Source organism: Balaenoptera musculus, chromosome 7 (genome assembly GCF_009873245.2).
Source record: "Balaenoptera musculus isolate JJ_BM4_2016_0621 chromosome 7, mBalMus1.pri.v3, whole genome shotgun sequence".
NCBI classification, from domain to species: Eukaryota; Metazoa; Chordata; class Mammalia; order Artiodactyla; family Balaenopteridae; genus Balaenoptera; species Balaenoptera musculus.
In genome coordinates, this window is record NC_045791.1 from 104,575,237 (window position 1) to 104,600,553 (window position 25,317).

General features: G+C 44.4%; 1 protein-coding gene and 1 long non-coding RNA gene across 7 annotated transcripts in view; one reads left to right on the forward strand and one right to left on the reverse strand.

Moving 5' to 3' along the window:
* CAB39 (calcium binding protein 39) overlaps positions 1 to 12,074 on the forward strand; it is an 87,720-nt gene extending 75,646 nt beyond the window's left edge. For 4 of the 6 annotated variants that reach the window (XM_036857004.1, XM_036857005.1, XM_036857007.1 and 1 more), the window contains 4 exons: positions 2,549 to 2,608; positions 6,131 to 6,196; positions 8,753 to 8,896; positions 9,523 to 12,073. In XM_036857004.1, the coding sequence (XP_036712899.1) occupies positions 2,549 to 2,608; positions 6,131 to 6,196; positions 8,753 to 8,896; positions 9,523 to 9,711 (459 nt within the window). In that variant the 3' untranslated portion in view covers positions 9,712 to 12,073. Of the gene's footprint in view, positions 1 to 2,548; positions 2,609 to 6,130; positions 6,197 to 8,752; positions 8,897 to 9,522 lie in introns of all 6 variants that reach the window. The other 2 variants (XM_036857010.1, XM_036857009.1) reach the window with 2 other exon arrangements.
* Positions 10,083 to 14,776, reverse strand: LOC118897729. Its single transcript, XR_005020540.1, has 2 exons — positions 13,155 to 14,776; positions 10,083 to 12,907 (listed from the first exon to the last, which is right to left on the reverse strand). It is a non-coding gene; the product is annotated as an uncharacterized LOC118897729 (long non-coding RNA).
* Positions 14,777 to 25,317: the final 10,541 nt, after the last annotated feature.

The following is a 25,317-nucleotide window of genomic DNA, read 5'->3' on the forward strand; positions in this document are numbered from 1 at the left end:
GTGGTTTCCTGAGCTTCCTGGTCTCTTTAAACCAGATGATAACAAGTAGAATCTCTGATGGGGAGATGTTTGAAGTTCCCCCTTGTCGTGTGTGGCCCAACTGTGAGCCCCTTGGTGCTGCTGTAGATACAGCTTTCAAGGTAAATAGTCACCTTACTCAGACCTAAAGAAAAAAACTCTGGCGCAGCATATTTAGGGTCTTTGCTTTTCAGAGTAATACTTTCTACCTACCTGTTCCTAAGAAACCAACCCCAGTGGAGAGCCGTTGTCTCTGAGACCCCCTCCTTTGGCATTCTCTTTCATCGTATCATGACAGAGCGGTGAGCCCCTGCCTCCCGGCTCTGTACTTCCTCACAGTGGCCTTCAGAAAGACCCAGCCACAAAAAAGTAGACGTGACCCTCAGTCTTGCATGGATCTAGCCACAGCAGTCCTTAAATTCACTTTTTCATTGTTCATTCAGTTCATTCCACAAGTCTCGTGAGTGCCTGCTCGTGTCTTTAGGTCCTGAGGTTCAGCAGTGATCTCTCTTTTTTTTTTTTTTTTTTTTGGCCACACTGCATGGCTTGTGGGATCTTAGTTCCCTGACCAGGGCCCCCTGCAGTGGAAGTGCAGAGTCCTAACCACTGGACTGCCAGGGAATTCCCAGTTCAGCAGTGATCTGTCCAGACAAACACCTGCCCTTGAGGCTCCTAACTCAGGAGAGACCGTCATAGACCACACAGTAGTGTGTTAGAGGCGGGACACACTCTTTAACAAGCATGCTTGATACATTCCCTTAAAGTTCTCATGTTCCTGTCTCCCTCACATCTGACCCCATGGACCAACAGATAATATGAATTCTTCTAGCCCTGCCATCTCCTCCTTCCCACGTGGGGAAGCCTCATAGCATTTCTTTCCAGATTCTTGAAGGTACTCAAACTCCAGGTTTTCTAATTTTGCCTGTTTAACCCCCAAGGGGGATTTGGGAAAAATTGGGTAGACCTTCCATGGGCATAGGACACATACCCCATCCAGCAGTTTGAACACCTGTAAGTCTTTGGGGTGGAGTTAGAAGCCTTCTTAAAAGCATACTTCGAAGATTGCTTAATGTGCTGTTTTCCCAAACATGTTCCCTGATTCTGTTGGTTCATTCATTTATTTATTAAATATTAAGCTCTTACTGTGTGCTGAGTACTGCATAGGTGCTGGGGATTCAGAGGTTAGTAAAAATAGACATGACCCTTGTATTTATAGACTTCACAGCCTATCATGAGAGAGACATAAATAAAATAATGCCACAGATGTCAGGTCATAACTGTGACCATGCTTTGGTGCCAGTGACCAGTCAGGAAGGGTTCCCCATGGAGGCGATGTTTGAGTCGAGGTCCAAAGGTTGGAAGTAACTAGGCCAGGGGAAAGCCTGTGCAAAGGAGGCCTCTCAGGGAAGGGTGCTAACAAGCAGGCAGCAGAAGAGCTCCCTGCGAAATCTCTTGAAACCTGGTGGATCCCCATGAGGGAACCAGAGCTGTAGCTCTTGCCTCATTCGTTGACCATGGAGCATTCCTTAGAGCATTTCTCAGAACATACTTCAGGAAACACTAGTTCATTGTAACCTGGGTAAGTCAAACATAAACAGCAAAGAAAACAAGTTAAAGGAAAGTTGGTTTGGAGAAAGGGGATTATTGGTAGTGACCTCTCCAGTGGGCAGCTCTAAAGGAATTTAATTCATTAATTCACCAAAGATGAATTGGCTGTTCCTGCTGTCACATGTTTCCATTCTTGTTCCCACCTGGTGAGACCAAGGCTAGTTCATTGCTTAACTTCTATGTCCTTGAAGGCAAGGACCATATCTTTTTTCCTTTGTAGCCCCAGCACCTAGAACTTTATCTGGCACATAGTAGATGTTTTCTGAATGAATGATCCTTGAGTTGTTTCCAGGGAAATTCATGGGGTGAGGCATAAGCTCTATTTCATAAGGGTGCACAATTGGACTCTAGGTCATACTAACTTTTGGTGCTACATGTTTGCATCATTAGTCTGCTTACTTAGGAGCTAATGTTTATAATATGATGGGGCTTTTAAAAAAAATTCTACCTCTGAAAAAAGATTGCATTCAATATGAAACTGAATGTAACTGAATTTAGGAGGAAGAAGATGGAACCTCCAGTACTTTTTCTAATAAAAGAAATGTCTTCTTTCTCCACCAGGAGCAGTATACTATTTGACATTTTATCACAACCGTTTACTTTTATTTCATTTCAACTCTTGATTCCCTTTCTTTGAGTTTTTATCTCCATTGCCTTATAATTTTTTTTTTAATTTTTCCTTCTAAGAGCTGTAGACCTGTGACACTCATAATCATTACAATCACAATTTGATTATTAATGATTTTATTTGCTCTTACATAGAATCAACATTTTCAGTACAATTCATGCTCAAATGTTTTTAAGTATAGTAATTTTTAACAACAGTTTTTATCAGGTAAAATGGCGTGGAATGTTTAGGATTCTCTTTTCTAAAAGAACTTGAATGCCAAACAACTGTAAAAAGTGTATTTTCTTTTTCTAGGATTTACTTACAAGACATAAATTGCTCAGCGCAGAATTTTTGGAACAACATTATGATAGAGTAAGTACATGAAACACTATCTTAAAATAGCACATTGTAAGTTTTGTTACCAGAAATTAAAGATTTTAATTAGATTTTGTACCAAAGTATTTATTTTGGAAATACAATGTTTTTAATTGGTACTGTAATCATTTCTCTACTAAAATGAGGTATAGAGCGTTACGTGGTCAGAAACAGAATTTTATCTTTTTGACGACACACTGCCCTTTGCATCTTTTTTCGCTTTAGAAGAGGAAAATAAAGCACTTTGCTGCTGAATGATAATATACAGTTAAGATAAAAAGAAAATTACTGTCTGACTTCTTATCTTCCCCTTACTTTCCGTTAGTTGCTCACATTCCTGCTGCTTACAAATAGAGAGAAAGGGGGACAGCAGCGGGTAGATGGGCAGAACTCTAGCCTAGAGGACGCAGCAGCCAGTTCTGCCCTTGCTCTGCTGCTGACTCCAAGACCAAGGCCCACTGGGGGACTCAGAAGTCCGTCCTTATTTGTAAAATGAGGACATTGGATTAGCCCAGCCTTAAGGCCCCCTCCAGATTGAGCTAGTAGTAGAACCCCCAGAGGTTTGTGAATATTGCTGGGTGCTCTGATAACCTGGTTGCCCTTGATCACCACAGCAGTAGCGTCATGTGTTCTCTCCCACCACGTGTCAGCTCTGCTCTCCACGATTCCCACGAGCGCTTCCTTATGCCGTACTAGTTTAAGGTAGGCATTGTCCAAGATCTCATAAGTGCTCCTGGAGAAGTTATGATAATAACAATCCACTTAAAATTTCTATCTCTCCCTCAAGATTTGGCTTAGGTTTTCATTCTTCCATTAGTTGTTTGAATTTTTAAAATCCTAGGTATTGTTAATACTTCATTGTTCACTGTGCCATTGAACTAAATTAGAAGATTCTTGGAGGCAAAACCTATGCTTTCTAATTCTCTTGTGTTCCTTTTCCCGTCTTTCCCTCCCACTCCCAGTAACATCATAACACAGTGCTGAGTACATAGTAATTCCCTCATAAATAGCCTCATCAATGGCTTAAACATAGCTGGTCATTTTTTTTTTTTCTGCCCGTGTACATTGGGATGTGGGTGTGTTTTTTTTTCCTGTGCATTTGTTGGTTTAAATCGGAAGCACAGTCATTTTGTTGGTGCCTTTTACATTAGTTAGAAGCGTGGGCTTTGGCACCAGGCTGTGTGGAGTTTGGCTTCAAGTCCCAGCTCCACCGTGTGCTTCCAGCTCTTGGGCAGCAGCCTTCATTCACCCTCTGTGCCTTTAGGACCTTCAGCTCTAAAAGAAGGCTCATAATAGCACCTTCTTACTACTGGGTTGCTGTGAGGATTAGATAAGAATGTGTGTGTCAAATGCAAGACACAGTGCCTGGAACACAGTAAGCATTTAATAAACATTAGCATTATTATTTCTATTACCACATGGTCTCCCAGGTTTTTTCTTAGTTAAACATATGAGTATCTTGATTTAAAACCTACCAAAGATAAAAACTAATTTCCCAGAAATTTACTACCGGCAATGATGTCACTTTAATTTTGCGATAAAATATTTTCCTATATGTTATTAATGGGTGACATTGGTTAACAGGAGTTTAGCAAATTTATGTGCGGCAGCTGACAGAAATGTGCATGCAGTGCAGTCAGATCCAAGGAGGAGAAGGAGAGTGGGGAGATGCAGGCAATTTAAATTAAGCGGAGGTGGAGTTACTGTGCAAAAACACACGCTCTAAAGTCTGTACACTTGACTCTGAGCTTTCTAATAATTAAAGCATAGAGGGAAACAAAACCAAGGAAAAGCTCACAGTATCTGTCAAGCTTGTTCAAAAGAAACAGCCTTTTCTAGCACTGGGACCTGGAATAAATTTCTCCCATTGACATTCTTAGACGGGGATTGAATTACAGTGTCATGTAGCGGACGCAGTCACGAGCGTGCCTCTGCAGTAAATAAAATGCTGAACTGAAGTGCGCTCACGGAGAGCAAATCTTTGAGGAGCCCAAACAGTGCCTGTCCTCTGTCTGTCTTAGTCGTTTATTGCCGGCCCAGGGATAAAATCTAACCAGGCAGTTCTCCTTGAGAATAATTTCTTGCAACCAAGCTTACCCTAAAAATTATGCGGCAGAAAATCTTAATTTGCATTTTCTGTCGAGAACTTGACGTGTTGCTGTTTCTGCATTGTTGATTAAAGGCAGACCCAACTGTTTGATCATTGGGTTGACGATCATTTGAGAGAAGGTAGGGTTAACAGCCGTCTCTGAAGAGAGAAGTTTTAGTTGCTTGCATACTAAATAGATGGCCATCCCACCTCTGCCTAGAGATAAGCAAAAGGATGAATGCATAGGCAGTTCTGGTTAGCTCTAAACCAAGGGCTGGAAAACCTTTTCTCTAAAGGGCCACCCAGATAGTAAATATTTGAGGCTTCATAGCCATGGAGTCTCTGTCAGCTCTCCTGTCTGTTCTACTGCAAAAGCAGCCATAAAGAGTTCATAAACTAAATTTATTTACCATACACAAACGAGCATGGCTGCGTTCCAATAAAACTTGTATAAAAACAGACAGTGTGTTGGATTTAGCCCATGAGCTATAGTTTGCCAACCCCTGCTCTAAACCACAGACGAATGGCTGATGAGAACCCATCATAAAGCAAAGGTAGAAACAGTTTTAGCATGGACAAATTACAAAGCAGGCATCCTCTACCACCCACCACAACCAAGGAAAGGTCTCAGTAAAGCACTGATACCCAACAGAGTCATACTGGTACTGCAAAATTTTGGAACTTTTAAAACCTGTCCATAGTTAAAGAGCTAACTGGCCTTCTCTTCTGACTTTTGGGAAGTGTGGCCCTAGCCCTTGTGTGCCCCTCACTTCTATTTCCCACCTCCCCGCTTTCCTCTGCTTCTGCTCCTTACCATTCCAGGGACACTGTTCTTGTTAGGGGGCCCTTCGCTCATGCTGTGTTCTTCCCTTTTTATCCCCCAAGAGTATCTCTTCTCCCCATTTCTGAACGAAATCTCTCCCATTACTCAAGTTTGAGCTCAAGTCCTACCTTCTTTGGGACACCTACCTATTTAAAAGTGCTGATTTTCTCCTCTCTTCTATTTTTAATTATTTTCTCTTCTTGCTTTGAAAGAACAGGCAACTTTTCTCTTTGTGCTTGTGCTCTGGACTAGTTGAGTTGTTAAAAATAGGAATTTTCTAATCTAACACCAGGAAATGAGAGCTGACTCAACAGTGAGAAAACAGTGGGGGGAAAGGGAGTTATGTTGTGTGCATATGGAGTTTGGACAGAAGAGGACCAGATTTAAGCTATATGCGCACCTGGCTAGAGCTGGGAGGGGGCCGGGAGCCTTCTTCATGGAGGTAACCAGTGGGTATCACCTTGAGGATGGGTGTGAAGCAGACAGGAGGGGCTGAGCTTGGGCAGCGATTGGCCTTTGTGCTGTTAGAAGTTTGTACTCAGGCTTTTTAATGTTATCTACTGGTCTTTAAAAAAATAACTCTGATACGTGTTTTCTTGTCTTTTAGTTCTTCAGTGAATATGAGAAGTTACTTCATTCAGAAAATTATGTGACAAAAAGACAGTCACTCAAGGTATGACAGATTATTGAAGTAGTTCATTTCTCTCCACCCCTTATTTGAAATGTGTGTTTGGGGAAAGGGAGATATGGTGCTATGGGTTCTAGACCTTTGCAGGGAAAATGCATTTGCCCATGGTCAAGATTTTTGTGGAAAGGAGCGGGTGGGGTTCAGCAGTGGTTCACGCGGGGCAGCTGCCCCTGCTCACCTCCTCATGTGTTAGAGATACCAAAATGGAACATACAGAATTTTGAAGAGGATTTAATCACTTAGTAATGAGGTATTTTAGATTTTGGAGCCTATTGTTAAAACTTAGAATCGTATCACCGAATTGAAGGCGCTGCAGGTGTTTTGTTCCCCAGAATGCTGCCCAGATGGCACAAGCTTGCTGTGTGAGGGGAGGGGGGTGGCCGTGAGCAGTGACACTGTGAACCGCAGATGAGTTTGGCTGCTTTGTATCAAAATAGGATGTGGACAATTCCATTTGAAACTTAAATAAAAATTTAAAACTCTAGAACAGGGTTTGGCAAACTACCAAATCCAGCCCACTGTGTATTTTTGTAAATAAAGTTTTATTGGAACACAGATGCATTCTTTTATTTACATATTGTCTGTGGCTGTTTCGGCTACAACAGCAGATTTGAATCGTTGCCCCAGAGACACTGTATGGCTAGCAAAGGAATGGATATGAAGCAAGTCTTTCATTCCTACAGTTTCTCATGAACACATGGAGAAATTTTGAGGACCAGTGGTACTCTAAAAATGTACTTTAATTTGTACTCTCTTTTTTACTGCCACGTTGGCATTTATTTATCTCTATATTTATTTTACCAGCAAATTTGTATTCCCTGTACCAAGCTTCAATTTATTTATTTGTTTGTTTGTTTTTGTTTGTTTATTTTTGGCCCCGCTGCATGGCTTATGGGATCTTAATTCTAAGACCAGGGAATGAACCCTGGCCCTCAGCAGTGAGAGCGTGGAGTCCTAACCACTGGACCGCCAGGGAATTCCCCCAATTTTTTATTTTATGTCCAAAGAAATTCTTTAAATTACTGGTCATCCTTCTCTAGATAATCACATTGAAATGAGTCATTTTCAGTATTTCTTTGGTTTCTGTGACAGAAAATGAATACCCAATAAGTCTATACATACTTAAGAGTAAATACTGGGCTTCTTACTTTGAAAGTTGTATATTTTGTGATTCAGATTTGATGTGAAACCTATCTGAGCTTTTGAATTCTTCCTCTAAATTCTTTATAAATCCTAAGTAGAATAGATTTGTTTTCCTGCACATCAGGTTATTTTTGATTTACTATGATGACATGTTATTTATCTAGAGATCAGTTATCTGGAAACTTCAAGTATCTAGAATATAGCCAGGAACCCAGAAAGGAATTAATAACAGCAAGTAAATCATGGCAAAGTAGCTCTATCCATGCATTTTCCTTCCCTTAGACCTCACTCCATGTCTCTTATTAGACTCGGGTCCAACGTGCTTTGCATGTATTCATGCTTTTATTTCTCACTATACTCTCATAAGATATAGGTACCATTATCCACTCCCATTGTACAGATGATAAAACTGAGGCACAGAGAAGTTAAATAACATTCTCAAGGTTATAGAACTCACAGGGAGCAGGGAGTCAGGACTGGAACCCAGGCAGGCTGGTGCCAGGGGCCAGGCTCTCCACTGTTCTGCTTCTGCCTGTGTCCACAAGGACTGCGGCTTGGTCCCTGTCCCCAGGCAGGTTATACCACCTGCACACTAGTCCTTGACTAGAAGTTGGCACACTGACAGCATGAAGAGGTGACTGCTGGCTTCAGAAAAAGAGAAATCTAGAACAAGCAGGTACGATTTTAAAATTAAGGGCTGATACGGTATAGTCAGCTCCATAGAACTCAGGAAGCACAGACTTAGCTGAAGGCACGGACTTTTTTTTAGCTTAATTAATGTCATTTTTAGTGATGTTGAGGAGTCACTAAGAAAAGCTTAGAGTATCTTCAGGATACCTTGCTTAAGAAGGAACAGAAAAGTACTTGTTTTTATAAACCTTTCTGAATCAGATAAGATAAACTGATAAGTTTGGTGTGTTTAGGGGTAAGTATGTGGAAAACTTTGTACATGAAACCCTTTGTCCTGTAAAGTTCGGATAAATAAAATAAAAAATAGTAAAATTATTTTTAAATTAAGCTAAGGTATATAGTTATTCAGTAACTTATCGTCTGACCAGTTTCTTTGATAGTTTCTTTTTACTGAGATAACACAAATGCATATTTAAAGAATAGGTTCTGACAGGCTCAGATTCTGGGCCAAATGTGACTTGAATGTCCTCTTCAGAGAGCAGTTTCAGACTCACCATAGGTTTAAACCCCAGAAGAAAAGGTAGGTGTTCAAGTAACAAATAGGAGGCACTCGTTAGCTTTTAGGTCATAATTCAGTTCATCAGTCTGTTGAGTGCCTACTAATACTCTGTGCTTAATAATGATGATTATTTAATGAATTGTTTTTAAAACTTTGGTTTTACTTCAAATCTTAAATGATAATGGAAGAGTAATTGTTTGTCTTCTCAGCTTCTCGGTGAGCTACTATTAGACAGACACAACTTCACAATTATGACAAAATACATCAGTAAACCTGAGAACCTCAAGTTAATGATGAACCTTCTACGAGACAAAAGCCGTAACATCCAGTTTGAGGCCTTCCATGTTTTTAAGGTAGAGTACTAAAAGCATAAACACTAGTTGTTCATCCCATTTCATTTACAAATTACTAAAGTTTTATTAGGTTCATTTTGGTAATCTCAGTGACACAGCTCAGTTCAGTCACTTTTCATAGTTGTGTGGTACAACATTTAAACAAAAATAGACCCAGAAACAGGGTATATACCATTTGCCTTTGGGAACAAGAGAAGTTTATTTGTAGAGGGGTGTCATTTATCTTTGGCATAGAAGATTATTAATCACAAATAAAGGGTAATCCATTTCTTAATGCTTTCCACGGAGCTTTTTGTTCTTAAAATCCATTCTGACCTCCTCTGCCCAGAAATAACTCCTGCTCATTTTATTCTAAAATCAAAGTCTATATTTAATACCAACTGCTGAGTTTCAGAGCATGAGTGAATATGTCAGTCCTTTTTGTGCTAAAACATGTAATTCTCCCCCTTTTTTAAATTGTAAAATAAGGTCTTCCAAAGTGAACACCTCTGAATTAATAATCCTGGCTTCACCACAGGCCCCAGGGAAGCACTGGATGTGTATAGCATGTGCTCTGCTAACTGCGGCATAGATGTCTCCGTGTCTTGTTCTTTCCCTGTGGCTGATGTTGATTTTTCTCTGTGCAGGTGTTTGTAGCCAATCCTAACAAGACGCAGCCCATCCTAGACATCCTCCTCAAGAACCAGACCAAACTTATAGAGTTCCTCAGCAAGTTCCAGAATGACAGGACCGAGGATGAACAGTTTAACGATGAGAAGACCTATTTAGTTAAACAGATCAGGGATTTGAAGAGACCAGCTCAGCAAGAAGCCTAATTTCCAATAAACATCTAAAATATTAAATCCAAATTCAGCATTTGCTGTTAGCTATTCAGCATCAGGCACTGTTATCGATTCATGAGGAACATTACTGCTAATCTGCTGTTAAGTGAACGGTTTTCATTTTACCTTGTTTGTTTTTTTTAGTCCAAGTTGGAGAACGTAGCTGCTGCTTTCTTGCACACTAGAGCACACGTGGACTTTTTCTTGATCTTTGTGTCATTTCAGAATTCAAAGACTCCGTTTGCTGTAGAAGTTCTGAACATGGCTAGGTTCATGAAGGCAAATGCATAGATGATAGTGTGTGTTAGGGGAAGAGGGCACTGATATTATCAGAGCAAACCTGCTTGTTTGCATTTATCTTTGTTAAAGATCTGGGTGTGGATTCTTGGTAAGATTATATGCCTTCACTAATGGAAGACTGTGCAGAGCTTTATTTGAAATCATAGGGGAACTATATCCAAGATGTGAGCTTCTTGGGTGGATAAAGTTGACACACGAATAAATTGATACTGAAACTTAGCAGCTTCTCAAAATTGTGAAGCTTCGTAAGGTCATAAGGAAAATGTATATATGCTTTTCACAGCTTTCTAGAATTTTTTGACATTTGATTTTCTTGAGACTTGTAAACCTGGATATGTTGAAGGGTATTTGTTAATTTTACTTTTTGAAGGTATTTTAAAACAGTAGAGCTAGCAACGACACCTCGCATTTCATTTCAACAATGCTTAAAGTTTTCTTTTGTATATAATTCTTAGAATGCTCATTTCTTTTAAATGATTTAATTTGTACAGCAGAGGAATGTTATTGTATTAGTATGTAACTATTACCTAATATTGAGTTTTTGCAAAAAATGAATGCTCATATGTAATTGAAATACTTAAGATCACCTGAAAATGCTGATTTAACATTTAAGTATCACAGCATTAAAAGAAAAAGTAAACCAATCCTTTGTATTCAGTTATCCAATGGGGTGCCATCAGTAGGCTACAATACAGACCTGGAACTCAAGTCAGCTACACTTTGCTGCATAATATTGGCCTTATTCATTTAAAATGAGTCATGAGTTCTCCAGATCTATGAATGATACCGATTATGCTAAATTAACGCCGATTCTTTGTGTGTGTGGGAGACCTCTGTAGAGCACCTTTTCTTTCTTAAAGTAATCCAGTACAATAGTTGTGAAACTGAATAATTAAAACTTTGGCTTCTCTTAGGAAAAGAAGAGTTCCTAGTCATAGGTGTCCTATGGGGAAATTTATTTTTTTTAATGTCCTGTTCCTTAATGCTGCAAATTATCAGTATTTATAAAGTAACTGATTTTGCACCACTTTTTTGTTACTGTGACCACGGCAGAACGTCTCCTAGAATATATCTATGTAAAGTTATTAGAATGGCATCTGTTCATCTTAGTGATATGAAGATCACAACTAACAACTTACAAATCAGAGTTTGCCAGTTCGAATTCAGCATGGCTGTAGCTGATTAAGAAATTTATATAATTATTCTTTGCTAGCCTCTCTCACTAATTGAATTATTTATCAGCCAGTAAAGTGAGACTCCCAATTGATGTTTCAGCAGGCTTTAAGATCTCCTTCTAGGAGCACCAGTTAGGAAAACAGCTCCAGAAAACATAGATGTATTTTATTCTATTTAATTGAAATGGCAGTCTACACTTATAATTGGTTTTCCTGAGGCTGTCTTTATCAAAATCTGTGTAAAATGATTCATGTTTTTCTATCGGAACTAGAGAAAGCAATCCAAGCTCCTTGAAATGAAAATATCCAAGACGTTTAGGAAGGCAGACTTGGCTGCGGTGCATCATTCTGTTCTCGTGGTCCAGTGCTGGGTATCTGGATTTCGTGTGCAAACATTAATTACACCAAGTGGAAGAAAGGTTTCCTTGCCAAGCTGGTTCTTAGAACTTGAAACAACAGCTTCCACTTTGGCAATGCTGTCATAGCACTAGAGCCTTTGTGTGGAAGACAGGGGTGCAGCGTGTCAAAGAAAACACTGATGTGTTACTATCGCATTGGAATCTGGGGATAGTTAAGACTTTTGGTTTTTTGTTGTTTTTAAACAAAAATGTGAAAACATTCAAAGTTGAAAAGTTGCATTTGAAGTTATGATCATTTAATATATTCATATTACCAAAATTATTATACCGGAAGTGGTTTCTTTTTGTGTTATAAAGGTTTCATTTTACATAAGTCAGTTACTCAATGTGATTTTTAACCCTTAAAAAAAGGTGGAGATGTATACAGTCGTTAACAATGCCATGGAAGCATTTCCTTTCTCTTGAGGAAAAGTAAATTTCTTATCAGATTATCTGGCTGGCCCTGTAATTTAAATTAAAATAAAATTTTGGAGAAACAGCCTTGTGGGTTTTTTGTTTTTATGATGTCTTATAGATAAATTCATTTGTGTCACTGTGAACACCACCATCAGGAGACACACTAGCACAGACTTTGTCACAAACTGTACCCAGGAACAGTCAATACACAAGCCTCTTAAGTCTTTTTTTTTCCCATTCGAGGTTTTATTTTTGTTGTCAAAAATGTGGTTTTCATTTAGGTCATAGCTCCCTGGCCCTTCCTTTCACAGTTAAGTATTATTAAGCCTTATACAAGCGTTGCTTCTTAGACCGTAGCATTTGGGGAGTAGTTGCTTCTTAGACCGTAGCATTTGGGGAGTAGATCCTGTCTCTGATTCTGTGATTATTAATACGCTAAGATAAAAGTGAGCACTTGGCAGGACTATTTATAAATTACTTGAGTGAAATTATATTTTCTTCTTTTTTTTGGGGGGGGGGGCTGTGTTGGGTCTTAGTTGCTGCCTTGAGGTGCGGGAGCTCAGCAGTGGCCCTGCGTGGGCTTAGCTGCCTAGCAGCACGTGGGAGCACGTGGGAGCTCAGTTCCCCCGCCAGGGATTGAACCCGAGTCCCCTGCATTGGAAGGCGGATTCTCTACCATGGGACCACGGGCGAAGTCCCTTGAGTGAAACTACAATGAAGGTTGAAGGAACTATGGAAGCACGGTGTTAAACGGCACCTGCAAGGAGGTCTGTCCTCCAGGCCACCTGCTGAGACGTGGCACACAGCCCTGCCCTCGAGGTTTACTGTCACCCTTGTCAGCGGACGGGGTCTTCGTCCTCCCCGACGTGTTCTTGCCTGCCGAAAGCACTCATCTGAAATCTGAATAACAGCGTTTTGCTTGTTATCATCTCTTATAGGTAATTCAACCCACGTGTCCGTCGTGCTTCTCCAAAGACGACGGCGGGACCAGGCGACGCTGCCCCTCCTGAGGGTGAGCATCACGCAGAAGGAGGGTCCACACCGAGGCCTGGATTCGGGCTCTCGCGCGAGTTCCGCTTCCTCCTTCAGGCCCCCGCCCCGCCCCCCGTCCCCCGCCCCCCGTCCCCACGCCCGCAGCCGAAGTTACCCGGCCTCTCCCTTCTTCATCCGTGAGGGTCAAACAGACCGTGGTGGCGAAGGCTCGCGGAGGGCGGCCGCGCTCACGCGCTTGTTCTGGAAGCCGGAGCCGCCGGAGGCCGTGAGTCCCCGCGCCCAGCGCGCCCCGCAAAGGCCCCGAGGCGGGCCACCGGCCACTCCTGTGTCCTCCTCACACCTCACGACCCTCCCGGCAGAGAGGTGAAAGCACGAAGGACGAAGCGAGACTCCCCCCGCCTCAGTCTCAAGGTCCTCCCTCCCGCCGAGCGGCGACCCCACTTCCGGCGCCAGCGCGCACTTCCGGTCCCTCGCAGCCGCCGGGCACGCAGCCCCGGAGGGTTAACGCTACCAGAGCCTTCCAGCTGCTCGCAGGCACTGCTGCCTCCCGGAGTTCACGCCTTCCGGGGCGCCGGCTGTGGCTGCGCGGGCCGCGCGGCCCCGCGCTTTTACGAGGCCCCATAGTGACCCTCGGGGGATGGCGCAGCCCGGGTCCCCGCGTGGCCGTCGGGCGGGGGCCGCACACCGGGCCTCGGCTCCCGTCCCCGCTGCGGCGGGAGGGTGCAGAGCGCGTGCACGGAAGGCCGATGTCCGCGCGCTGCCCGGGGACCCTCCCTCGGTTCCCAAGCGGTGTCTGCGCAGGAGGTCGTGTGCTCTGAGATTATGAAACACGTTTCTAGGTAGCCCTTCAGGAAGACGGGCACCAAGATTTGGGGGAAGGCTTCTGTTTTTCACCGTCCTCCACAAGATGAGCAGCAGCCCGTGAGCATTCCTGTTTCTTGGCGATGACAGTTGTATCGCCTGCACACTCGCTGTTCCGTGCGAGCAGCACGCTTCCGCTCCGCTTTTCAGTAGCTGGGTCCTCTGTTCGTTGGAGATTCAAGCGCGTGCGGAGGCGGCGGGCAGGGCCCAGGGAAGTTTCCTAAGAGGCGGCGGGCAGCCGGCTCCCTCTGCTTCCTCCCTGGCGGGCCTCCCTGCAAACCCCCTCCACGCCCCTCCTTGCAGCTCCCCACCTTACAGTCTCCCCCGTGTGCAGGAGGCGGCCACGGTCCCAGAGGCGCCGCTCCTAACCCGACAGCGCCCGGTCCTGCTGGGCTGAGGCCGCCCGGGACCAACTCCCTGGGGCTGAGTAGGTGGGGGCCGGTGGCGACCCCCATCACACGGACACACCAAGAGGACCTGGCAGGGCCTCACCCCAGTCCCTTGGCACCCCCTTCTGCTCTCCGGAAGCTGCTTGCTGTGGCCCCGGGCACCAGAAGTGCAGCAGTTACCGTCCCCAGAAGGCGCCCTCACCCAGCGCCCGGCCCCTCCGCCGGGGCGTGTGCTCCCCAGCAGCACTCGGCTCGAAGCCGCCGCGTCCATGGTTTGCTGACACGCCTTTTATTGGATGCTTTCCCTCCTCTGGCTCACGTCCCGCTCGGTACGGGGTTTCCTGGGATTGAGACCCAAGCAAATGACTAGCACTTGAACCCTGGTCCCAGGCTCTGCTTACAGGGACACCCCACTGAGACGTGCTTGCTGTGTTCCTTCTAACCCCGGGGCATGAACTGCCACGCCCGCGGGCGGCCAGGTGAGGGGCCTGCCTCAAAAAAGGAGGCCTGGGACGGCGGAGCAGTGCCGCCCGCCCTCGGGAAGCTCCCTTCCGGTCCCGCTCGCCTCGGTATTCGGGAAAGACCGTGGCCGGCACAGCGAGGCCGCTCAGGACCATCGCCGCTGCCGCCGGAGGGGGCGGCTGGACAGGGCACACCCACGGCCCCAAAATTGTTCTCCACGGTCGTCAAAACTGCTGGCAAAACGGAAACTCCCAATCCCCTCGTGCTCTGCCCCCTTCCAAATGAGTTTTTTCTTTTTTTAGAAAAGTATAGTATAACCCTACAAAATGATTGCACAGTTGGGAATCGGGGCCAGAGTTAGGAAATATCCGGGTCTCAATTAGAGTTGAGATGGGTATCAGTGGGGAAGGGACTAGGGTGGAATCAACTCTGGGCCTCCTTCCCGTTTTCCTGCACTCAACGCTTTACTTTTAAAGATCCACTAGGTGACAGTAGAGCTCTTTGTTTTCAGCAGCTGCCAAGCCTGGGGCATGGGGCATCGAGAGAGCAAATCCAGCCTAACAAATGGGAAGGGACCCAGAGATCCTGTGGCAGTTGGGCGCCGGGCGGCCTCGGGCTTCCTGAGTGCCGTTTTGAGCAAACAGGAAGAGGTAGTCAAGCGAGGCTGTTAAAAAAAAAAAAGAGGATGGGGCAGATGTGTGATAAAGATGTGAAGTGTGATAAGGATAGTAAAGTGTGAAGGGTAGGATTTACATGATGGGTATATGGTTGTTGTGTTAAGAAACGTTACTTTTTAGAAGCGTTTTAGTTTTACAGAAAAAAATTGCAAAGATAGTATAGAGAGTTCCCTTATACCCCGCACCTGGTTTCTCTATTATTAACATCTTAAATTAGTATGGGACATTTGTCACAATTAATGAACAAATACTTATGTGTTATTATCAACTAAAGTCCATACTTTATGCAGGTATCCTTCGTTTTCCCCTAATGTCTTTTTTTCTCTGCCAGGATCCCATCCAGGATCCCACATGACATTTAGTCATCATGTCCCCGGAGGCTCCTCTTGGCTGTGCAGTCTCTCAGACTTTCCTTGTTTTTGATGACAGTTTTGAGGAGCAGTGGTCAGGCATTTTGTAGAATCTCCCATAGGTGGGATTTGTCTGATGTTTTCCCCGTGATTCGAATGAGATTATGGGTTTCGGGGAGGAAGACAAGTGAAGTGCCATCCTCATCACAGCATATCAAGGATGCACAGTATCACCAGGACATATTCCTGTCGATGGTGACCTTGATCTCCTGGCTGAGCTAGTGTTGTCAGGTTTCTCCAGTGCAAAGCTGCTCTTTCATCTTCCGTCTTTCAATTCTGTCCTCTTAGGAAGCAGTCGCTATAAGCAGCCCACACTCAAGGGGTGGGGGTTAGGCTCCATCTCCTTGGAAGCAAGTATCTACGTATATTTCTTGGAATTTTTCTGCATGGGAGCTTTGACTCTCCTCCCCCATTATATCGTTTTCCCCTGTAAAATCCTTTCAGTTTTCTGCCTGAAACGTTTTCTGCTTGAAACGTTTCATAATAAAACGAAACAAAATCACTGATCCAAAAAACTGGCTGAGGGTGGGGTGTGGTACACACCCAGCATGTGTGGCTGAATGCAAGGTGAAAGGCCACCCCGGTTTTCAGGATGTGAGGGGACAGCAGCACATGCAGCATCTTCACCGCTGCACGTGTATGTCCAACGGATGTACCAGGTCCAAACCAGAACTCATGCAGGCCTCCCACCCTCCAGGCTCAGGGCTCTGGTTGCTTAAATCAACAGTCATCCTTGATTCCTTGCCTTGCCTCCCACCATCTCCTCCCATCCAGTCGACAGCAAATCCTGTTTGTTCTGCCTCCAAATGCTTTGGTCTCAAGGTTTCGAGTCAGATGTCCTTGCAACAATTATAACAAGACTTCTAAAATTATATAAGAAAGCTTGTTTTCCCTTCTTAGGAAACAGACTTAGAAATTTAATTGTATGATGATGCAATACAGAATAAGTATCAACTTTATTTTTGTGGTAACTGGTAGGTAAATATTGGGCTGGCCAAAAAGTAAGATGTTACGGAAAACCCAAACGAACATTTTGGCCGGCCCAATATTTGCTAACCGTCTCCATCTAAATCTTCCTAAAGCACCCATGTCAACATTCTTTCAAGGTTCTTCATTAACTGCCAACGATCCTCATTAATACTGACTGAGTGATTACCAAGCATTTTACAAGGGCTAACTCACTTAATCCTTATAACACTCAGATGCTTAGGCCCTCTATTATCCTGATTTTACAGAAGAGGAAACAGAGGAACAGAGAGGTTAAGCCACTCAGCCAAGGCCACACAGCAGTAGGTAGCAGAGCCAGAAGTGGACTCAGCAGGCAGCATCTCTTTTCTTCTTTCTCGGTCTTACACTCTACATTCTCTTCCAAGTGCCTTCCTTCCTCCAAAATTGGCAAGAGCAGATAATTGAGGCCCAACGAGCAGTGGCAAAGTGGGTCTCAGAATCTCACCGAATCTGACCACCTGTTTACATTAAATGCCCAGGAGGAGAGGCCGTTTGTCTGGCACCCTCCTCACAGGTTCCTGGAACCATGAGGCAAGGCTAAGAGCAGCTTCTCAACCTGATATGAACATGCCACTGGGGGGTGGTGGGGCGGGGGGCGGGGGGGCGGCCTTGATTAAAAGCTGATTCGCATCCAGTCTGTCTGGGATGGTGCCTGAGATCCTGCTTTTCTAACAAGCTCCCAGGGCGCTACGGCCCCAGGACCACACCTGGAGGAGCAAGAGAGGGCAGGTGACAGTTGCAGGTGCCCAGAAACAAGTGTCGATTACCCAGCTCCTGGGGTTGGCCGCAGAAACAGCTGCTGGCGAGGCCTGGCAGGGCAAGTGAGTAAGGAGGAGCAGCTCCAGCAAATGTCCGGGTTTGAGATGGACGGGCCTCTCCAGGATGAGGACAGGCAGGGGGCCGGGCGTGGCGGAGATGCCGGGTCTCGGAGAGCTCACTGAGCCGTGGCCACCAGAGAGGCCTGGGGGGCTGGGCTGTGGTGCGGACCAGCCTCGGGGGCCAGAGGACTGAGTCAGGCCTGAACCCAGCTCCCACAGGGAGCTGTGCACGGCCACCCAGAGAAGGCGCGGGGCTGGGCTGGGCGGGAGAGTGATGCAGGGCGCCCGCAGCGTGTTGTGCATCCCTCACCATGGTATCGCGGTTTATTTTTATGCGTCTGTCCTCAGACCAGGAGCTTCTCAGGATCAGGAATGGGGAACGGCCGGGGGGGAAGGGATATCACTCACCTTTATGTCCTCCGCCCTCACTCAACGCTCAGCTGAGAGGTACAGCCCACTAAGGCGGCCGCAGCTGCACACTTTCAGGGGGCGCCATTCACATTCGGACGGTCTCCAGGTTGTCTACTTAATTCGACGCTTCTCCAGCAGGCGGCAGTGAAGCGCCTTTATTTCAGCGCCCGCGAAACACCGTCGGGGCCGCCTCTCGCTGACCCAATGAATGAACAAAACCCCAGTCGTCCCGTAGCTGCGGTCCCCGCCCCTGGGGCCAGGTGCTCAGACTTGCTGAAGAGGGAGGCGGCTGCCCACCCACCCTGGGAACTTGAGATCTCCTGGGTCCTGAGGCCGAGCGGCAAACTGTGCTGGAACAACTGTGAACCAAGCCTTAACGAAGGTCCAGCCTCTGGCGGTGGGGACAGGTGGGCGTCCACCCTGCCATCAGGCCTTCCGGGAGGGCCACGTGCCTCCAGCACGTGGAGGACATTCCCGAGCTGCCACTGGCCGCGGTTTTGAGTCTGGCTGGTAGCAGCTTCACCGGCTGACACGGGGGCAGCAATCTCTGTCCTGCTCGAGGTGCAGGCAGACGAGGCTTGAGAGGGAGCAAGGCTCCTCCGGGCTCGGCTGTCCTTCCTCATTCCGCACCAGCCCGTGTGGGTGCAGCGCAGAGCGGACGCCCAGGGCTGGGCCCAGGGAAGCACGGGAGGCGCTCGCTTCCGCCGAGGGAGTCCTGGGAGGGCTGGGAGACCTCTGGCAGCTCCAGCTGTTCCTCCCCAGCTCAGTGTGCAGCTCGCAGCGACTCAGCTGGAAGCAACTTGCAGGGGCGGGGTTTCCTTCGCTGAGGCTCGCCCTGTTGCATCCACCCCACGCATGTAACCCACTCCGCCCAGGAGCGCATCGGCCGGCTAAGGATGGTGAGCAGGAGGTAGATGTCCCGGAGCCGTGGAGCGCTTCTGACTCGGCCCAGGCCTGGGCACCCCACTCCGATTGTTTGTAAGTGACAAGAACACACCCTTGTTTGATCCAGCCACGCCACTGTGGGCTTCCTGTCACATCCATCCAAACACCACCCTAGGGAAATGGTCCCTGAGGCCCCTGTAGGAGAGGTTCAACACTCCACTGCAGGTGTGGGCAGTGGGAGGGATGGATAGCTGTTCCCAGGGACACCCACCAAGTGGCTGCTCCCTGACATCGAGGGAATGTCACAGAGGCCAGTGTGACGGGAAATCCTTTATTCCTCATGCAGGATGTTGGACTTTGCCCCAGATGTCTTAATCCTCTCAGTCTGCTATAACAAAATGCTGTAGACTGGGCGGCTTACAAACAACAGACATTTATTTCTCACAGTTCTGGAGGCTGGAAGCCGAGATCAGGGTGCCAGCATGGTCAGTTCTGGTGAGGGCCCTCTTATGGGTTACAGATGGCCACCCTCTCCCTGTGTCCTCACACGGCAGAAAGAGGGTGAGAGAGCTCTCTGGGGTCTCTTGTATAAGGGCATTAATCCCATTGGTGAACACTCCACCCTCGTGACCTAATCACCCCCCAAAGACCCCGCCCCACCTCCTAATACCATCACATTGGGGGTTAGACTTTGACATATGAATTTTGGGGGACACAAACATACAATCCATAACACCAGACCTGCACTTGTGAAGGTCAGAGGTTTAATAACTGTCTCAGTGAAAGGATGTGTCAGTTTAAATATTACTGTATTTTGAAAATGTATAAGACAAAAAGTCAAGTTCATACAGGACCTTAAGTGAAATTTCCGTATGTGCATTTCCTCTCTCCTTTGTCTACTCATCCCTTTATAGGGGGGAGGGTAAAAACCCCCTCTTAGACTTTCTATGAGGATGAAACAAGCCCGTGTTTATGAGGACTTAGGAGCGTGCCCAGCACATAGTAGGCCCTCAATAAATACTTGATTGGAAAAACCATCAGGTGTCACATTTTTAGCAGTGTCCTTCAGAATAATACTGCCTTACCCTGATTCATCACACTGGCTGATGGTTAAAAGCAAGTCTCAGGAACATCCCAGCACCTGCCCTGCCCAAGGCCACCGTGCTTAGTAATCATCGCTATAGCTACTGGTTGTTGAGCACTGCCTGCCTGCCAGTCATGGGGCTGAGGGTGTACGTGCATCAGCTCATTTAATCCTCACAAGAGCCCTATGAGGTCAGGACTCAGATAACAGTAGAACAGAGTGGTTGAGAGCATTCATTCTACAGTTCAGTACACCCAGTGGAAACTCCAGATTTGACCTCTGCTTCCAGCCAAGGTTTACAGGTCTCAAAAGACTTTATTCCTGTGATAAGAAGAAGGAAAACAAACAAACAAAATTGAAATTATATGTTTCTATGAAGCTAGCAAAAAGTGAACACAAGGAAGCCTTGATGAACTAAATTCCCAAGAGGACTGAGACTTTCATAGGTGAACGGGAAACTGAGGCAGCTTCCATAACCTGGTCTGGGTAAGAGCAATGCTGCCGTAGATGGAGAGACTTTGCAAAGATAAGGGAAAATCAGCCAGATCTTGGAAAACAGAGTCGGTTTGTGGTACAGATTGGAGTCTGGAAGAGCACCAAACACAAGGACGCTTGACCCAGAAATTTCCTCCTCTGAATTTTGCCAAGAAAACAGCAATAGGGTAGAGGATGGTAAGTAGAAGGAAACAGCATAATCCCAAGCATTCTTATGGTGATTGGATTCTGGGGCTCTGCTAGAGCTGAATCCAAAGATGCACCAAAAATATCTGTAATTGAAGCCAAATGCCTACCAGTTCAAATGATAAAATAAAAAAGTCAGTGGCCCAGGAGACTGGGGGCTGGGCTAACCACAGAGAACATGGTTGAGTTCAAACTGCAGCCCAGTCAAAGCTCGTCCTGTTCTAGGAGGAATCTGAAGGATCACCCCTGCACCAGATGGAAGAAAGTGCTTATAGTCAACATGAGTGTGTATACAATAATATTATTCTACACATTCAAGAAACTCAATGAATACCAAGTAAGATAAATACAAAGAGATCCATATACTAGGACCTCAATTATATTGAAACCACAAAGAGAAAATCTTAATAACAGCAAGAGAAAAACAACTCGTCGGCAAAGGCAAACAACAATACAATAATAGCTGATTTCTCTCGTCTAAAAGGATGGAAGCCAGGGGCAGTGGAATGACATATTCAGAATGCTAAAGAAAAAATTGTCAGTCAGGAATTGTGTATCCAGTAAAACGATTCCTCAAAAATGAAGTAAAATAGAGACATTTTCAGATAAATGAAGACTGAGAGACTTTATTGCTAGCAGACCTGCCTTACAAGAAATATAAAGTCCTCTGGGGGAAAGGAAATGAATCCAGATCTTAACTTAAATCCACGGGAAGAAGTAAAGAGAAATAGAAATGGTAAATATGTACGTTTATGTAACAGATAAACATATTTTTCTCTTATTTCTTCCCTTAACTTCCAAAAGACATAAATTTGCATAAAGCAATAAGTATGACACTGTAGTGTTGTGTTTATAACATACATACATATGGATAGATATATAGGTAGATAGATAGAATGATTTGTTGTCTATGACAATAATAGCACAGAGGAGAGGGGGATGGAATTGGACTAGACTGGAGCAAATGTTCTGTGTTTTACCAGAATTGAGTTAGTATCAATCTGAAGTAAATTGTGGTTAAATGCATAGTGTAATGCCTAAAGCAATCACTGTGGGGGGAAGAAACTTAAAATGTCATTTAAAAATCAACAAAAGAATTAAAAGGGTATACTAAAAATATGTATTTAACACAAAAGAAGGCAGTAATGAGGAACAGAGGGGGAAAAGGCATACAGAAAACAAATAGCCAAATGCCAAATATATATCCAAACATATTAATAATTACATTAAATGTGAATGGTCTGAACATCCCAATCAAAAGGCAGATACTGTCTGACTGGGTGAAAAAGCAATATCCAGCTAGATTCTACCTACAGAAGATACACCTTAGATTCAAACACACGAATAGGTTGGAAGTAAAAGGATGGAGAAAGATAAACCATGCAGTTAACATAAGCTTACCATGTCACCCAGCAATTCCACTCCAAAGAATCTTCCCAAGAAAAGTGAAAGCATATGCCCACACAAAACCATGGACCTGAATGTTCACAGAAGTATTATTCATAATCATGAAAATCTTGAAACAATCCAAATGTCCAAAGACTAATGAACGTATAAACAAAACATGATAGACTCATACAATGAAATACTATTCGGCAGTTAAGAAGTACAGACATAAGCTACAACATGGATGAACCTGAAAAAAATTATGCGAATGGAAAGAATCCAGACAAAAGATTACATATTATCTGATTTCATTTACATGAAATGTCCCAAATTTATGAGAGAGAAAGCAGATCAGCAGTTGTTTAGGGGTGAGGATGGGAGCAAGGATGAATTGCCAATGGGCATGAAGGACCATTTTAAGGTGGTTGAAATGTTCTAACACTGGATTGTGAAGATGGTTGCTCAGCTACAGATTTAATAAAAATTATTGAATTGAAAAAAGTGTACATTTAACAACCAAAAAAAAAAGATATGTGACAGAATATTTTGCTTCTATCCATCTGCCTTAATGTTTGGAAACACTTTAAAATACAAATAAAAATTGTTTGTATTTTTTTCTATTGCCTAAATATAATCCATTGGGAAATAAAGTAGTAATTGATAATGCACTTTTTCTAGTACAAAGTCATGGTAAAATATCATTGTAATATGGGCATAAAGAAGAATAATTTCTATTTTACAAAAAAAAATTTAATTAAGGTGAAATAAAGACATTTCCAGAAAAATTACAGCTGAGAGAATTCATAGCCTGCAGACTCGCAGTACAAGAGATGCTAAAGGGAGCTTATTAGGCTGAAGTGAAATGATACCAGATGGAAATGCAGATCTAATAGAAAGGAATAAAGAGTGCCAGAAATGCAAATACACGGGTAAGCATAGAAGACTATTTTCTCTCTTTCCTAATTTCTTTAAAAGGCAGTTGACTTTTTAAAGCAAAAATAATGCCATATTGTGGAGTTTATAACATATATAGAAGCATGGTATGACCCAGGTGAAAGACAAGAGAGGAGTAATTATATCGTTGTAAGTTTCTTGTGTTATGCAGAAGTTCCTTAATACTAATTAAACATACACTGTAAGAATACATGCTTTATTTAATCTCTGAAGCAACCACTAAAAAAAACTCAAATAAATGAAAATTAAGAAAGTACAGCTGCAAAATCAACAATAGAATACTACAACATACCTGATTCATTCAAAAGAAGATGGAAAAAGAGAAACCAGGAACAAAGATCAGATAGGATAAATAGAAAACAAACAGCAAGATAATGGACTGAAACTCAACCATATAAATACTTACATTAAATGTATTAATAGACTGATAAAATTAAAAATTAATTGTCAGACTGCGTAGAAAAGCAAGACCTAACTGCATGCTGTTTATAATAGGTGCAGTATAAAGATACAGATAATTTAAAAGGATGAAAAAATTACAATGCAAACACTAATTACAAGAAAGCTGATGTAACCGTATTAATATCAATAAAATAGACTTTGAGGCAAGAAGTATTACCAGAGATAAAGAGGGATATTTCTTAATAATTAATAGGTCCATTCATCAAGATGACATGACAATCCTAAATATGTCTGTGCCTATTAACAGAGTTTCAAAATATGTGAAATGAAAACTGACAGAACTAAGTGGGAAATAGTTAAATTCACAATCATCGTTGGATAGGCAACTCCCCTGTGGTAAGATTGCCTCCAAAGACGGCCAATACCAGTTCCTCCAGCCACCAACCATGTGCCATGCCTTCCAACATGAGATGGAGCGGTTTTCCCGCTTCTTCAACCCGGACTGTCCTTGTGACTTGCTTTGACCAACTGAATTTAGCAGAAGTGACACTATATCAATTCCAGCCCAAGTCCTTAAGAGGCATGGAAGATTCTCTTTCACTCTCTTGGACTAGACTATTGAATATGAGAGACAGGGAAGCCACGTGGAGGACAGCTGTTGCATCCTAGGCAACAACAAGTACCAAGGCCTCAGACATGTGAGTGAGTCTTCCAGATGGTTGCAACTGTACAGGTGACACCAGCTAACACCTCAACAAGAAGAAACGTCCAGTGGACCCACAGAATCATGGGGAACGATGAGTTGTTTTAAGCCATGAAGTTTTGGGGTGGTTTGTTATGCAGCAATCCATCATCGAAACACACCTTTCGTAGTAGTTGGTGGAACCAGCAGACAAAAGCCAGTGAAGACAGCAGCTTTACCGCATGGGGACAGCATCCTCTGTATGCCCACACCCCCACCCACACACTGCTGCAGCTGCCCAGCCCAAAGGAGGGGTCGTGGGAAGTCCCCAAGGAGGGCCAGTGACTCTGAGAGGTGGAAACAAGAGAAGATGAGGAGCAAGATGTCCATTTGGCTGAGATTCTGGAGCTCTTACTGCAGCTGTTCTTCCAGGGCAAGAATGAAAGGTATGTAACCTTTGGACAAGGTGTAGGGGGGATGATGGCACAGCAGCAGACGTAGCTTTGACGCAGATGCTGACTTCCTCCTTCATGAAAACTCTATGATGGTCAAAAACTAGCTCTCTCAGAAAAAAATGGTCCCAATCCTGCCAAGGAGGAAGTGTCCACACTCGCTAAGCTAGGGATTTTTTCATGTGTTTTCTATTGTTTAGTGGGTGGTGAGGTGATGCGAGCCACAGAAACAAAAGAAGAAATGGGTCCAAACTCATCATATTGTATACATTAAATATCTATAGCTTTTTGTATAGCAAATATACTTCAATAAAGCTGTGAAGGAGGAAGAGGAGGAGGAGAAAGAAAAAAAGGAGAAGAAGAAATGGGTAACTACATCTGCTCTGCTCCTACTCTATATCCTGGTTTCGGAAATCTACCATCTTCCTGGGGATGATGACTTCAGGAAGAGAAAAGAAAACGCCGTTAAAAGAGTAGTTGACATCTTGGAGGCGGATGAGAGACACATGGCTCTTCAAGAACGTACAGGCCAACCTGAGCAAGGAAGGCATGATTTTCAGTTTTTCCTGCAGGAGTGAGATGTTTGATGAGGAAGAAGCCCTGAGGGGCTATTACTAGGTGCTGGGTAGAGCTCGGTGGCAGGAGCTCTGGACCACCTGAGCTCCCTTCAGCAACTGGAGGCTGGTCCCTGGGCCATGGCAGCCTTGAAGAGCCAAGCACCCAGCTAAGCCCTGCCTACCTCAGCAGACACCCAG